This window comes from Drosophila rhopaloa, unplaced genomic scaffold, assembly GCF_018152115.1.
Source record: "Drosophila rhopaloa isolate 14029-0021.01 unplaced genomic scaffold, ASM1815211v1 contig_3, whole genome shotgun sequence".
NCBI classification, from domain to species: domain Eukaryota; kingdom Metazoa; phylum Arthropoda; class Insecta; order Diptera; family Drosophilidae; genus Drosophila; species Drosophila rhopaloa.
In genome coordinates this window covers 11,032,705-11,048,497 of record NW_025335123.1, presented here as the reverse complement: position 1 = coordinate 11,048,497, position 15,793 = coordinate 11,032,705, and the positions used below count along the sequence as shown (strand labels likewise).

The following is a 15,793-nucleotide window of genomic DNA, read 5'->3' as shown; positions in this document are numbered from 1 at the left end:
GGGAAAATGTGAAAAAAGCGACGTGAAATTCGCGGAATTTTCGCTGCAGTCGCACAAAAAATGTGGAAAAAAGCAAATATGTCGACGGGCCAAAAGGAAACATTGGGGCTGGTAGTTTGCCATAGTTATGGTCTGCGGTCGACGGCTTCTACAATCCGTGGGATCCATAGCTGTAGCCATGGCCGTATCCGTATCCGTGTATCCGTGTATCCGTGTATCCGTGTATCCATATCGCATATCCCATGTCCTGCCGCACTGTGTGTGCACTCAATATAATTTAATATTTTTCGATAGCAACAACGGCAGCTGAAAGTAATTACTTTTATGTGAGATTAGATATATTTATGTGTTTGTGGGGATGGTATGGGTTGGCTGGATATGAAGCCAGTTGCAGTTGCTTCACTCGCTAATTCGACATCAGCACAAAATTTTTAATGGCCTGCGGCGGAGCAGTGGACCCCTGAAAATCTAAAACCCCACCATTCATGGTCATAAGTTTCCATTGAGTGGGTGGTCTTTTGGGTTGGGTGAGCTTACATTTTTGTTATTCTTTTGACGGTCGCCGCGCGCCGCATTTAAGTGAAGTGCAAACTGCAAAGCTACAAAACTGGGTTTCGTGCCACTCCAGCTGAAAAGTGGGTGGTGGTTGTATAGACAGACCACTGTAATGGCTTCATATAACTATAAAATGTATAAGCCGTGTGCCATTGTGGCGGCGACATGAGAAATGAGAAATGAGTGGGCGGGTTGCATGCGGCCATTGCGGCAAAAGTTGATGAAAACTGTTTTGATTGCGGTATAAAATGAAGGCGATCCACCCGAAGAACCCCAACCATTCAGGTGCGGAATGATTATGGAAGGAAATGGAACGAACAGGAGCCTTCTGCCTTTCCTTGCAAAAATTCGAAAGGAGTTGCAGACGATTCTTGGAAATACTTTATTAACCTCAATATCAGGCCTATTTATACAGAGAAAAAAAAACAATAATATTTGGATAATTACCATTATGCACTTATCAATGCATGTGTTAAGGCCAAATATTTATTAATTGTTTTACTTTAGTATGTTTGCTGAACATACTTCAAATCGCAATAAAAATAAAATTTAATGATTAGGGGATGAAACGTATAGTAATATTTTAGATAAATAAACCACACATTTTTCATTATGAGAGACAAAATCATTTTAATATTAATCAGTGATTGAGGGTTATGTATAAGCAATTAAATGTCTGCTGATCAATTGATAATGAGTAATGAGGCAATAGATATTAAATTGCTAAAAATATATTGAAGCTATTGGATTACTAAATATATTGTATTTAAATTTCTAGAAAAATCACAATAAATTTAAACATATGTATATGTGTATTAAGAAATATAAATATTGGTTACATAAGTAAGGTATAACCTAGTTCAGTTAAATGCCTAGTTGGATTAATTTGTAATATGTCATCAATTTAAATCATATTTTTCCCAGTGCAAAAACCCTTTAAGTGCGCATTTTGCTTAGCCCATTTTAGTTTTTGCTCCCAGCATTTTTTCAGACGGCGAAAACATTTGATCAATTTACATTGCATTGCCTTTAAAGCCAGGTGGCAAAAGGTGGCAACTGTAATCTTCTTAGGGACAAAAGTGTCATGCAATCTAGTGCTCTGCCAGTCCCCGGTTTTCTCAAACCCTCTGGATTTTCACACAGACACCCCCCACCCCGCCGCCCGCTTTTCCCGGTGACCAGGGAATTTCGTAGTGAAATGCTGCCAAATGAAATTTGTTTTGTGTGCATCAAATTGAACAGCCAAAATGTGGAAAGCGTAGATATGCTTTTCCGGCATGTGTGTGAGTTTTACCGGTGTGCCTGTGTTGGTGAGCTGGCAGCATTAGCCGCCAGGTGGCGCCAGCTAATCTGTAATGAAAAACTGAACGAAATGGAAGGCGAAAAACCCCGAAACTAAATGGAAATGTTGGAGCCAATGAATGGCATTTTATGCAGGCGCTCTACCCCCACCGCACCCCCTAATTTTGCCAGAGTTGCTTACTTAAAGCGACGACACATGGCATGGCATTTACATATCGTCTCTATCTTGGACTTATGCCAGTTTTCCCCCCGGTTTCCCAAACCGCCCCCCATACCCCAATGTTTGTGTGCAGCTTTTATGCAAATTTACAAAGTGCAAATTACACGCTACTAAAGGTTTTCTTTGCTCTCCTATCGGACGTCGTCTGTGTGTTGGTAAATGGCAAACTTAAAAATGCTATTCAAACTTTTCTATACACGCCTCAGCCTTTGTGTGTGTGTGTGTATGTGAGTGTGTGTCCCTATTTCAGCTCCAACTCTCCAGTCCACACCTTTTCGCACACCCTTCGCAATTTCCCGTAGAATCGCCCTGAAGCTGCTATTTATTTATAATGTGTAGGGATTTTTTCAGCTGTCATCTTCGTCTGTGGGACGATGGGCAAAATTGACGCTAAATTGCCATCTAAGGAATGTAATCAGTATAGTTAATAACAGAAAAATTGTATATTACTTAAAAGGGTAGGCTACTTACAGCATTATCTGATAATGGGAATCACTGCCATATTTTTAAATTTTAATTCAAATTTTGTATGTTGGTGTGGAGTAGAGGAAAATCATATTTTTCAAAAACTTAAAAATCAAACCATTATTACAATTTTTAAAGAAACTTTAAGTCTTACTCCTTTTTTACTAGAAAACCAGTTGAAACGTTTCCATTGTTTTGGTTTTTCCCGCCGAAGGTACTCCTCTTTTCCATTTTCGGCTTGTCCGCTACTCTCTTTCTTTTCGTTTCCTTCTTTTAGCCGTTTTTTTAATGAAAAAGGCGCAAGATGCAAACAGAAGCGAGTAAAAGAAATGGCGAAAGTGCAGGAAACATTTCATCAGGCAAGCCAAACACACAAACAGACGCCTCCTTAACCCCTCGGTGCCAGTGAAAATGGTCTCATCTCTGGCATCTCGCTACATAAAGCACATTTATCGTGGTTACAAAAGCGTAAAAGAAAAGTGTGGCCCAGGGTTTTCGCCTGAAAAATGTTTCAAAAACTGTTTCAGGCTAAATGAACATAAAGCGGGCCACCGCAGTGAGCCGCCCCCTTGTACCAACTCCTTGAGCCACCCACCGAACCACCTCCTTGAATTACCCCCCTGAACCACCGAACCACCTCCTTGAACCACCCACCGAACCACCTCCTTGAACCACCCACCGAACCAAACCGAATCGCCTGCAGTCCTGGCTTTGTTTCTGTTGCCAGCTTCCTCTGAAGCTGCATCCTCGTGGGCGCCATGAAAATAAAGCCAAATTAAAATTATATCCTTTTTCTCTCGGTGTGTGTGGGTGAATGTATGTGTGTGTGACTGTGTCTCAGTGTGTGTATTTGAGGGTAGGGGGTTGTCCTTTTGTATGCACAAAAGTCAACTAAGTCGTGCTCAATTTTTATGATGGCAAGACGATGCTGCCGTCGCCACTTTGTGTGCGGCGGTAAGCCAAGTTAGCAGAAGAGGTGGCGTGGTGGAGAGAGGGGGTGGTGGTGCAAATGAATGGCAGGCAGCCGCTTTATGAATGGCCACAAAAATCCACCCACCCACTCCAAAAACTCCCGCTGCTCCTCGCTGTCTAGCAGAGTTTTCACACACAAACACATACACAAAATAGGGGCAAAAGAAATAGCAAAAAGAAAAGAAATTAAATGCACTTCCTTTTATGCGCGGGCTTCTCATATTTTCCACCAGCCATCCCCCCCGGGTTTTCACCATTTTCCACCCCCCCGCGCCCACACAATGCGCTAATAATGGAAGTGCACTTTTGACACAAAAGGTGCAGTGGCGACAATGCCGGCTCCTGGTTTTTGGTCCTTTCTAGGATACCCCTACGCCTCCTTTTGTTGCCTCTATTGCTCATTCGCTGCAAGGGCGATTAGTCGGTGGGTGGTGGGCGGAAAATGGGGGAGAAGGGGTGGTGAAAGGCGGGGACAGGCGGCGAAAGCCGGTGCAAAGGGCGTGCATCTTTTGAGATTAGAACATTTTTTGTGGCATTGCTTTCACTTCATCGGGCGAGATTGCTTTTCCTATACATATATCTCCGTCTCCTTTTTGACATACACATATATATATATATATCCCGATCTCTTTCAGTCTGGCATATCCATTACTTTTGTGGGCTTAATGCCTTTATTGCCTCATAATTTTGAGTGGCCTTTACTGATAATGATGATTACGCTTAGCTGATTGAAAAGATTGAAAAGAGCTAGTGCAGAAAATAAATGGAAGGATTTACCAATATGTCAACAAATTCGCTGAGTCACCAGTTGATAGAGCTTTAAAGATGTTTGGGGCTAGAACTTCGGCTATTTGACAATGGACAACTTTTGACTTCAACATTTTCCAATATGCAACAACATAGATAAATCCGTTTAGTGTTATAAAATTTAATTTACAATCCACCAATTAGGTTGCTATAGTGAAATCAAAATAATTTAATATTTCTCTCAGCATAAAATATGTTCATACTGATAGTTTGAAATTAATTAACGCCAAATAGGAAAAAAGTTAATCAATCAAAAATATTTAAGAAATTTTAATACAAATCTTGAGTTTCAGCTCCAGGTGTTAATAAATAGTTATTACCAAATAAGCGGTTTTTAGGTATTTCACCCCAAAACACATGTCTAATCCCTGGCAAGGAATTAACTTTTTGAGTGATTCCATTATAAAATTAAAGTAACACACTTAGAAACGAACTGAACCGTTTCTCGAATTAACATTTTTTTCCGAAAGTGTTGCGTATACGTAATGTGGGTCTTTGGCATGGCTGCTCGGGGCTTTCTCGCCCCTCTTCACTTCTCGACCACTAAGTGCTGCATTTCCATTTCGATGGCAACAAAATCAAAGTGAAAACTGTTCTTATAACCAAATCAAACCGAATTGAATTGAATGGAAGCGAGACGAGACGCAGCAAGCAAAACAAACAAAACGAAATGTGCTGAAGACATTCAAGTGTCGGTGGCGTATGAGTGATTTACCTGGCCAGCCGACGACGAAGCAGGCCAAAAAAGGTTCCTTGGCTGCAGTGCAAATAAATCAAATAAATAATAAATGAAACGATACGAATCAAATGCGAAATAAAAATCAATGGCTCTCACCACTTCAATGACTTGGAATACACACATATATACATTTATTTATATGTATATACATACAAAATACTCAGCTCACACACTTACACACACACTTGGCACAAAAAAAAAACTTATATCCATGCAATTTGCTTTTCGGTTTGATTTCAAATAAAATGTTGCTTCATTGCATCGAATTGAGGCAGGAAAAATGAAATTGTCGGTAAAATACCCTGGGTGGAACGCCTCATTTTTTTTTGTGGGAGGTTGGGGTAGTAGGCGTGGCACACGGACACACATACTTGCAAGGAAAAAAAAGCCACTTGGACATGACTTTTAAACACGGAACCTCGGACTTTGGTCAATTGCAATTAGAAGTCAGTGAAGAAGAGCGCTGCTCTCCAAGAATTCCAATGGGCCTTCGCCTTCGCCAACCCCCTTTTCCCCCCGCAACCCCCTCTGCTCTCGCCTAATAAAAATGCAACTGGGCACATAAAACTCTGACCCAAATACTGTACATTATGTGTTTATGTCCGTTAGGAAAAATGGAAGAAAAAAAATAATTGGGACGGTGCTTGGGGGTAATAAAAGATGAGAGGGCGGAACAACAGTGGAAAAAGGGGGTGTGGCAGGGGAGAGAAATTGCAACACTTGAAAACTTGAAAATGTTTTCGAGAACTTGCGCTGGCACAAAAGTTAAAAGAGGCCAACTGCAGTATTCGGACCCTGAAAAGGGAGTTGAAAAGGGGTGAGGGGGAGGGGGGAGAGGCTGCACCTGAGGACGGGGGACAGAACTCCCCCTTTGGAAACCCCCGACTCTGCAGTAATTAGTGCAAACAATTGCGCTCGTTTCCGATATCCTTGGTAATTTTCCCGAAACCCCCCTTTCAGCCAACGCCCCTGTCTTTTAAGCCTCACTGCGGCATTTTCTTTCAAGGGACGTCTGCACATTCCATATATATATATTTATGTATAAGTATATAAAGAAACAGCAAGCAGGACCCCTGCTGCTTTTCATTTATTGAAAATATAAAGTATATTTTGTGTGCCCTTTGTCATAATAAATTGGCAAACTTGAAATCGGATATCGGTGCACCCCCGTCTATTCGGAGAAAGTGACAAAGAAAGTGGGTTGCCATAGTTTCTTCTCATTAAATGGAAATGTAAATGGAAATGAGATATGATTTGGGGTCGCGCAGCTGCGTCCCTGTTCAATAGACTTTTGCAGGGTTAAACACTGCCAGAGGACACTGCAAGGGCAACTGGCTCGGTTTGCATTTGGACCCGTGGTAGCACGACAATCGATTTTCAATATCGGGTCAAATGTTTTTTGATTTCCTACAGCTTTGTGCTTTTAATTTGGTTTCACTTTCATTGATTTTAAGTTGATCGTTTTGGCCTTGTTAGCCGTTAGATACATCTATCGAATATCGCTGAAAATCGCGATAAATATATCGAAATGAATTTTAAAATAGTTTTTTTCCCTAATAATAATTGTTTAGTTATTGCATGCACTTTGAATACGTTTACAAAGCGTTTGGTGGTGCTGAAATCGGTGGTTTAAGTTATCGATAGGCTATAGAATTAACTAATCGATTTGCTCTTATTTGTGTTTCAGAATTTCCTGAAACATGAACTAATGAAATAAGTACATAATTGTTAAAAACTACACTTTAGAAATAGAGAATACAAATTTTAAGGGTACTTTCTATCGATATTATTTAAGACTTATCGATAAATACGTTTTGCACTTGTTTTTTCCAACAATGTTGATTAATTTTGCTTCCCTTTCACGCTTAAGTATCCAGAGGAACCAATGCCGAATGCCTTCGATAACATTCACCCACCAATCGATAGCCCATCAATCGTTGCACTTTCCCCTTCCCCCGTTTGGTCGCAGCCTCCATTTAATACCGAAACCAACTTGAAATTCTGATGAACTCGCTGAGAAATGTTGAAGGATTCGATATATATTGGCATTCCAAAGTCGGGACTTGAATATCCCCCCTCATCCTTTGCATTTCCACCTCACATTCTCCCCCAGCCCCCCAAGCTGCGTGCCAAATGCCATTTGCACTTGCACCCCGGAAAAGTGGGATGTGGGGAAATCCACCCCCCCTCCTGCTCATCACCCCGCTCTTTTTTCCGTAGCTCATTGTTGGACATTCATTCGATTCATTCCACACACTCGAAGACACACACCCACACGCGCCAGTTCCAATAATTGAATTGCCCAAAGCCAGGCAAACACTTTGAGATTGTCCCGCAAAGAATTCCCCAGAAACACACATACAAAAGATATAGATACACTGCAGTTGCAGATACAAAGATCCAAATACAAAGATACAGATACAAATACAAATATACAAAGTAGAGAACGCATTCCTGGCGACAAAACTCTCAGAAACTCATCCCATCTCATTCTCCGTCTCGCTCGCTCGCTCTTTCCGTCTCTCTATCTCTCTCTCTCTCTCTCTTAATACATACACTCCTAGTTAAATACAAATACCTATACATATGCATACGAAACATAGCTATATTACAAATATATATATATATATATATATATTTTTATAAATATTTCCTCAAATTATTGCATAAGTTTTTTCGGTTTCTCCGTAGTGCCAAGTGCTGAGAAAACAATCGAGTCGCTTTTCAGTTTTCCCATTCCATCAATACAGACAATTGCTCAATGTTTTCTTCACCTTTTCAAAACGTATGATTTCAACCACAAAACTAAATTAGAAACCAACAGAAACGAAAATAAAAAAAAAAATAATGAAAGAAAAGCAAAAACTCGAACGCAAATATGCCAAGTAACTAACAGATATATTTTTGTCTTTTGCAAACCACCAATAACCAAAAACCCAAAAACAAACTTCGACTTGGAAACTTTGGATTGGAAAACCCCATAGTCGCGTATCGGTGATGCGGGGACAAGTGATCACACCCCAAGGACTGGGCATCGTCGGCATCCGGGTTTCCGTGGACCGTGACTCCCGATTTGGGTTCACCCTAACACGTCAAGGAGGATGGTGAGTACTATTCCTTTTCTATCTTTAGATCTAGAAAAAAGTAAAGCATCAAACGAGGTCAAAAAAGTATACCCGAAACATTTCATCAACTGTAAAAGGGATTTACCAAATTATATATTTTTTTAATGTTAAAGACCTTATTGAATGATTCAAAAAATTGTTTTGGTTTCTTAAAATTAATTATTTTATATAGTTTCTTATTCAGACTTACAAATAACTTCAATTGTTCGTTACCAAATTCAATATTTTTTTTAGATTTGTTTGTTTTTAATTATAGCATACAGAAATTTTTTATGTAATATAATCTTTAGTTTGGTTAGATAGATTTTTCATTTATAAGATATTTACACGATTTAATATTACACTTACACTTTGTCCTCGACTTAGTTGCCCCTTTCGATGCTCTACTGTACTCGTGTGTGCACACCGTATTTGGCAAATGCAAATTACTTACGTATGAGTTCCCCCATCGTGGGGGTAACTTTTTTCGTTGATTAAATTCCGCTGATGGAATCAGCCGATGGCCAAAAGCACTGTGCGCAGCCAGAAATAAAGACCAAGGGCAAGGAATTGGATAGAAGGTGGGGATGGGGATGCGCCAGCGAGGGCAAGTTATCAAATTTTTAATTAAATCTTTCGCTTTGATGTGCGGCCAACTTCTTGGGGCTGTCCTGTCCTCAAGTTTACACAAGTGGTTAGCATAATTAGAGCAGACAGGCCACAATTGGCCAGAAGCCGCAGGAGTGGCTCAGTGTCTCAGTGTCTCAGTGACTCAGTGGCGGTGGGGCGGGGAATAAAAGGGACATTAGTTTCAATTATTTGACATTTCATTCGGATTGCTTTTTAAGCACAAATGCTGAGAGAACTTTTGCTCTAATTGAGCCCATCAAAGATGCAAGGACAGAATATTTTCTCAACTGTAAAAGGATGGAAAATGCGGAGCGGAAAGGAGACGCCAGGCAATCCAATATATCTAATATAAATATTTTTGCAGTTGTTTTTCCTTCTGTAAAAAGGATTTCCGTTTGCTTCCATCAGCAACATTGTTTGCTGTCCTTGTTGTTTTGCCATTTTCTTTTCCCCATGTGTGTGTGTGTGTGTGTGTGTGTTGGCCAATTTAAATAAACATTTCGCACCCGACTCTGCATGATTTTATTATGGCCAAGCGGAGGAATACAAACAAAATCTGTGCAGCAGACAGACAAAACTCCGACTGTCTGATGATTATTTGTGTTTACTTTCCACACACAAACACACACACACACATGCACACACTCCGGCTTTGTTTATTTCAATCTCGCACACACTCGCACATTAGCCTAGACAAATATCCAGGTGTATAGCATACCTATGTGGGCCAGTGCTAAGACCGAAAAGGACGATTTCCACCCGACTGTGGCCATAATTTCTCATTAGGCCAATGGCCAAGTAAGCGATATGTTGCATGTTGCTGCCGTTTCAAATATGTCGCTGCAACTACTTTCCGCAAAAAAGGTCCTGACATAAATTCCTCACTCCTTATTTATGTATTTTTATTATGACAATTTTGCTGTTATTTATTTTGGCCCCTTTCTTCGCTTTGTGGGACTTTAAAGTTATTCCTCTCCCTGTGTGTCCTTGTTATTTTTTATGTCTCCGCTGGCCTCCTTATTCCTGCTGCTCCTGCCACTTGTGTACTGTGTGTGCTAGCTCGCAATAATTCCTGTTTATGCTCGCATTATTTTCGGCTTCTTATATACACTGCTGGGTAGAAATTTAGTGACGTTTTTTCACTCACTTTTCAATGGCCTTCCCCAAAACTTTATTGATTCGCCTGGGGCTTAATTTGGTTTTTAAAGCCACACACAGCAAAATTTGTGGGCATATTGATTTTTCATTTTATTGATAACGTTCTTACATTTTAATTTCTTAGAAACATTTTTTTTTCTGTGTACTTAAATAGGAGTTATATTCTTGAATTCATTTCGGTTTACTTGATGTCTTTTGCAGCTGAAGTTGCTGTTGGTAATGTTGCTGCTGTGCCCTGTTATGCGACCCAATAAGCAACAGTGTGTTGTTAGCGGATTCCCTGCCCCCATTTATACCCCCCCTCCCCCTTTCCACCACCCCTCGATTTTCCACATATGTGTATCCACTTACTTTTGGCCTCAGATTGTTGTAGCTGGTTCTTGGGTCTGTTGCAGGATTTTATGGTTTTGTATTTATAATGTTTATTTCAATTCTATGCTTTTATTAGCTACCCCACACACTCGCATTTGCGACTTTCCTTTGGACCGACTTTTCTTGTTGCTCCGGCGCCATTTGTTGTCCTGCTTAATTTTTTTTTTATTTTCCCGCTTCTTTTTGTACTTATTTTGTACTTATTTTTTTTTTTTGTTGCTGTGGTTCTGGCTGACATGCATTGTTGGTTGTTGTTGTCATAGTAATAAAGGTAATAAAAGTCATTATATTGTGCTGCAGGGGATTATTGTTGGCATTTTTTATTGCATAAGTATTATTAGAAGTCGCACACCCCCTCCCCCCCGCGCCATGCGAAACGTATGTCTGCTTGTGTGTGGGGTAGATGTTTTTTGGTTGTTGCCTCCGCTAAATGCTCTACACCCACGGAACCACCCCAAAACCACCCATTACCACCCACTGAACCACTCGCCACTCCTCGCATTTCTCTGGCCTTCCGCTCTGGTCATGCTCATAAAATTCAATTCAATTACAAATGAATGAATGCAGTGCCATGGCGGACTGTAGCTTTGCACAGCTGGGGTCAAAAAAATAGGAATGAATAGGTATTTAATGTTGCACCTTACAAGGAGTGACTTAATTACAAAAAATTATAATATATAATTAGACAGTACTATTAGGACTAAACAAGAGGTCAAAGTTAAATGAAATATTCAAGTTTAAATAACAGTGTCATGTATATTTTTTTAAAATTACATAGTATATATCATCTTTTTAATTTTCTTAGTCAAAAAGATGGGAATGTAATATCTAGACTATTATTTTGACCTCTGCTGTGTATGTCTGAATATGTGTAACTACTTTATGCATGCCATAAAAGCAATAAGGGCAACAACAGCAGAAAGCTATGGCGGCAAAACAGTAAAATTCAATTAGCAAAAATTGTAACAAATTTTACAAATTCCCTTATATATTTTTTGTTATTTCTTTTTTCCTTTTATTTTGTTACCACTTTGGTTTTAATGAAATGCATGCCCTTGTTTATGGGCAGCTTTGGTAGCTTTGTTTACGAGACAATTCAATTGAATGTTCTGTCATTTAATTCGGGGCGAAATATCAGGGCATTGAAAACTGAAAACTGAAAACCTTTACCAGATGCAGGCTATCTCGTTCGCCGCGCTATCTCTGTCGCACGCACCAAACACAATTAAAAATCGCATTAATTAAATATTTCAAAAGCAAAAGTTTTCGCCATTTCTTGAGTTTTCAGCGCGACTTGGCTTTGTACCTCCACTTCGTCGTTTTCCTGCTCCTGCTCCTGCATTTTCTTTTCCATTTTCCCCCCCAACTCTGTTGTTGTTATTTTTGTTGCTGTTGTGGCCCTTTGTTTTCCAACATCTTCGTCTTCTTGGCAGAAGTTTGTGCAACTTTTCCGTAGCTGCAATGCGAATTTTCTCTTGTAATAATGGCGGCGGCTCGCAATCGCCATCATTATATTTAATGCGGCTAACGCATGACAAGAGGTGGGGGGGGAGTTGGGTTGTTTGGTCTTAACTTATGCTCTATACCTTCTGCACCGCCCACCCAACAAGTCGGCATCTAAAGTTTTTCAATTTCCCACAAACAATTGAGGTATTATCTGGGGCTCCACCTTGGCATTAGGTTGCAGGGGGCCTTGGAAAAACAGAGGGGCGTACAAATTCGCTATTCCCTTCAAGTTCATTAAAATATTAATTTGCATGTTTGCCAGCAACTTTTGCACTAATTTCGTATTCCATTTCATATTTTGTGCCCTTCCTTCCTTTCGCAGGTTCGATGTGCTGGTGAATGGCGGCGGGGCGGTGACCTTGCAGTTCCAGCGCTCCCCCTTCCGACCTTTGACCCGCACCGTCTTTGTGCCCTGGAACCGGATCGTGGTGCTCCCGCCCGTGCAAATGCAGCTGAGCGACGACGACGAGACGACCAGCAGGAATATCAAGTGAGTTGCCCAGCCTTACACATCTGATAACAGCAAATCACCATAATCCCATCGCTTATAAGGATTTAAAAAGCAATGTCTTAGATCCTTATATACACTATTAACATAACTGCATATGAGTGTATAATTATATTTATTGCTACTTAATGCTAATGCACAAATATAAAATATATGTATCATCTTACTTTTATACACTTACGCTTGTAAGTTTGTAACCACCAACATTTTTCCAGTTACTTATCCAACTTTTTTATATTTTAAGCAAAACCATCAAATATTATGAAATTAAAAAAAATGTAAAGCCTTTTGAAACAGAATTTAAAAAGTTTCTACGATTTTAAAACTATATTTTATAACATGAAGACATTTATAGTCAATTTATACTCTTGCTATATAAATATGTATGCAGTTATTGAACTATAATTGAAGCCGAATACATTATAATTGATTTTTACATATAGACATATTTGTTTGGACTAATATATATAATACTAATTACTATGTGTTTCTCCTTTCTCCAGGGTGGCTCCGCTGAATCCCGCCCTGACGTTCCTGAACTCGATCCACTACCACACGGCCGACGAGGCCAACGACGCCAGCAAGGTGTGCATGGACCACGATCACGAGAAGCTGCGACCCCAGCTGATCAGCACCTGGATGCCAAACGGAGTGGGCGCCATGCCTGGCAAGCGGGTCATCTTCGCTGAAACTCAGGTGGGTGGGTGGACTCGTGGCCACCGCCAGGTCCTCTCATTTAGCATTCATCAACCCCCGGTCCCTAATGCCATTCCTAATTAGCAGTCCTGGCAGCAGCTGCTGGACGCAGCGCAGTTTTAATTAATTTAAAGTTTGCCTTAATGACATTATAACTTTGCATCTACCCGGAGGACGGGGGAGGAGCAAAAGGGGCCAAAAGGGCCAGCGAGGTAGAGATTAATTCTGCCAGAGAAGCGAGAAACCACCTCACAGCCCCCCTTCCCCTCCCCCACGAAGGTCTGGCCCTCGCTGGATTCGTAATGCGTTTAATTGCAGCACTCGAACCTGTCCAGCTGCGGTCACCAGCAGACACTTGGTTGGCCATTCCTTCTGTCTTTTTTCCTATTTCCTTTACCAACCCCCCCACTTTCCCTTCTCTGGGCCAGAGAGAGCTCTAGGAGACATTATCCCGGGACCAGTTAAAGTTTTCCCGGGTTAACAGTCACCAAAGGCAGATGATTGGCATGGTCAAAAAACAAGATAATAGTACTCATACATTTGACGACCAATCAAATTGTATTTCATTTAATTCTGTTAATTAACAGATATGCATTACCTTCAGATTTTAAGTTAAAGTTGAAAGCAAATTTGTATTCCATTCTAAAAACATTTAAAACTAAGCTGTTAATGCGATTTGAATTTATCGTTTAAGAACCTTAGAACGCAAATAAACTTCAAATACTTCGATATTTTACTGTAATGGAAATTTGGAAAAGTATTTAAGTTTTGGCAGCTATTTATATACTCCGGTAATCTGAAAGTTATATACTTCTTATGCTACCCTAACCCAAGTTTGATTTAAATAAAACCAATATATAATTACAATTCATAGTATAATATTCCGAAGCAAACCAACTTTGCCTACCAGCCAACATTATATCAAACAATTGATAAATCCACCACTTATATTACCTCTACCCTCAGTATACCGGGATATATTGATATTAGCAAAGTCGTAACCCTCTGATTTTATTTATCCCCCACAGATCGTCCAAGAATCCATCCAGATCCCGGGCTCGGATCTCCACCTGACCTACCAATCCTCCCAGGCGAGTGGATACCTGAGCATCGTGCGCATGCGCCTCACCGGCGAGACGATTCCGCCCACTCTGACCCACGTGCATGTGGGCGTGGAAATCGAGGGCGCCCTGCATGTGAAGACCTACGAGGCGGATCCCAGTTTGGTGCACACCTTCGCGTGGAACAAACGCAATGTGTACCGCCAGAAGGTTTACGGAGTGACTGTGGCCCGGATTTCGGTGGGCTACCAGCATAGCACCTGCCAATCGCCCGTTTGGATTGCCCAGACGGCCAAGCTGCAGGGCTACGATGTGGATATATCCGATATCGGGGGATGGGGCTTGGACATCCATCACCACTACAACTTCCACGAGGGCATACTGCAGAAGGGCGACGGCAGCACGCTGCACATGAAGGAGTACCCGCGAACGGTCAAGGTGGTGATGGGCACTGGCCTGCAGCGACCTCTGACCTGTCCGGACTACTGCAATGGTGTGGCCAAGGACGCCAAGCTCCTCACCCCGATCGCCCTGGCCACCGGACCCGATGGCAGTCTCTACGTGGGCGACTTCAATCTGGTGCGACGCATCACGCCCGACGGCAAGGTGTTCACCATTCTGCAACTGAGTGCCACGCAGGTGTCGTATCAGTACTACCTGGCCGTTTCGCCGGCCGATGGACATCTGTACATCTCCGATCCGGAGAGACACCAGATCCTGCGACTGCTGCGACTGGAGAAGGTGAAGGACCCGAGCATCAACAGTGATCCCGTGGTGGGCAGCGGTCAGCGCTGCATTCCCGGCGACGAGGGCAACTGCGGCGATGGTGGACCAGCGCTGCTGGCTCGACTTTCGCATCCCAAGGGTCTGGCCATTGCAGCCGATCGCACCATGTACATTGCGGACGGCACCAACATCCGAGCCGTGGACCCCAAGGGCGTGATCCACACCCTGATCGGACACCATGGACACCACAACCACTGGAGTCCGGCTCCGTGCAGCGGCACCCTGATGGCCAATCAGGCGCAGTTGCAGTGGCCCACCGGCTTGGCCCTCAGTCCCTTGGACGGCTCGCTGCACTTCATCGACGACCGTCTGGTGCTGCGACTCACCTCGGACATGAAGATCCGCGTGGTGGCCGGCACACCGCTGCACTGCAGCAATGGCGGGCAGGACGGCAGGGTCAACAAGACGGGAACGGACAATGTTCTGGGCACCGTTCTGGCCATGGCCTTCTCGCCCTTCGGCAATCTCTACATTGCGGACAGCGATTCGAGGCGGGTCAATTCCATACGCGTGGTGGACACGGCCGGAAATATGCGTTACTTTGCCGGAAAACAGGAGGGCACGGGGTGAGTAGACTGCCTTTGGGGATTTATAAACTGTATATCAACTATTAACCTTGTCCGTTTGTCCGTTTATGAGAACATGCTCGTTAGTTAAGAGTCGGGAAAATCACGTTTGGTATACAGGATTTTGTAGTTGTCGCCAAAATTATGTGAAATTTAAATTACTTAAACTACTATATTTTAGTTTAATTTTAAATCAAACCTTTCGGTTTGTATGTTAATGAAAGTTAGTTGTTATATCTTTAGAACTGAGGAACTGGAGGCCAAATTTAATCTGAGATAAATGCATTTAAATTAACATCAAAAAAAAACTTTCGTTTAATAAATTTAGTATTAATTTTTTTATTTC

General features: G+C 41.8%; 1 protein-coding gene across 1 annotated transcript in view; it reads left to right on the top strand.

Annotated features, from left to right (window-relative positions):
• LOC108038148 (teneurin-a) overlaps positions 1 to 15,793 on the top strand; it is a 157,460-nt gene that overhangs the window by 125,245 nt on the left and 16,422 nt on the right. Inside the window, 4 exon segments of the mRNA XM_044460888.1 lie at positions 8,045 to 8,164; positions 12,153 to 12,320; positions 12,842 to 13,034; positions 14,063 to 15,447. Of these exon segments, the coding sequence (XP_044316823.1) occupies positions 8,045 to 8,164; positions 12,153 to 12,320; positions 12,842 to 13,034; positions 14,063 to 15,447 (1,866 nt within the window).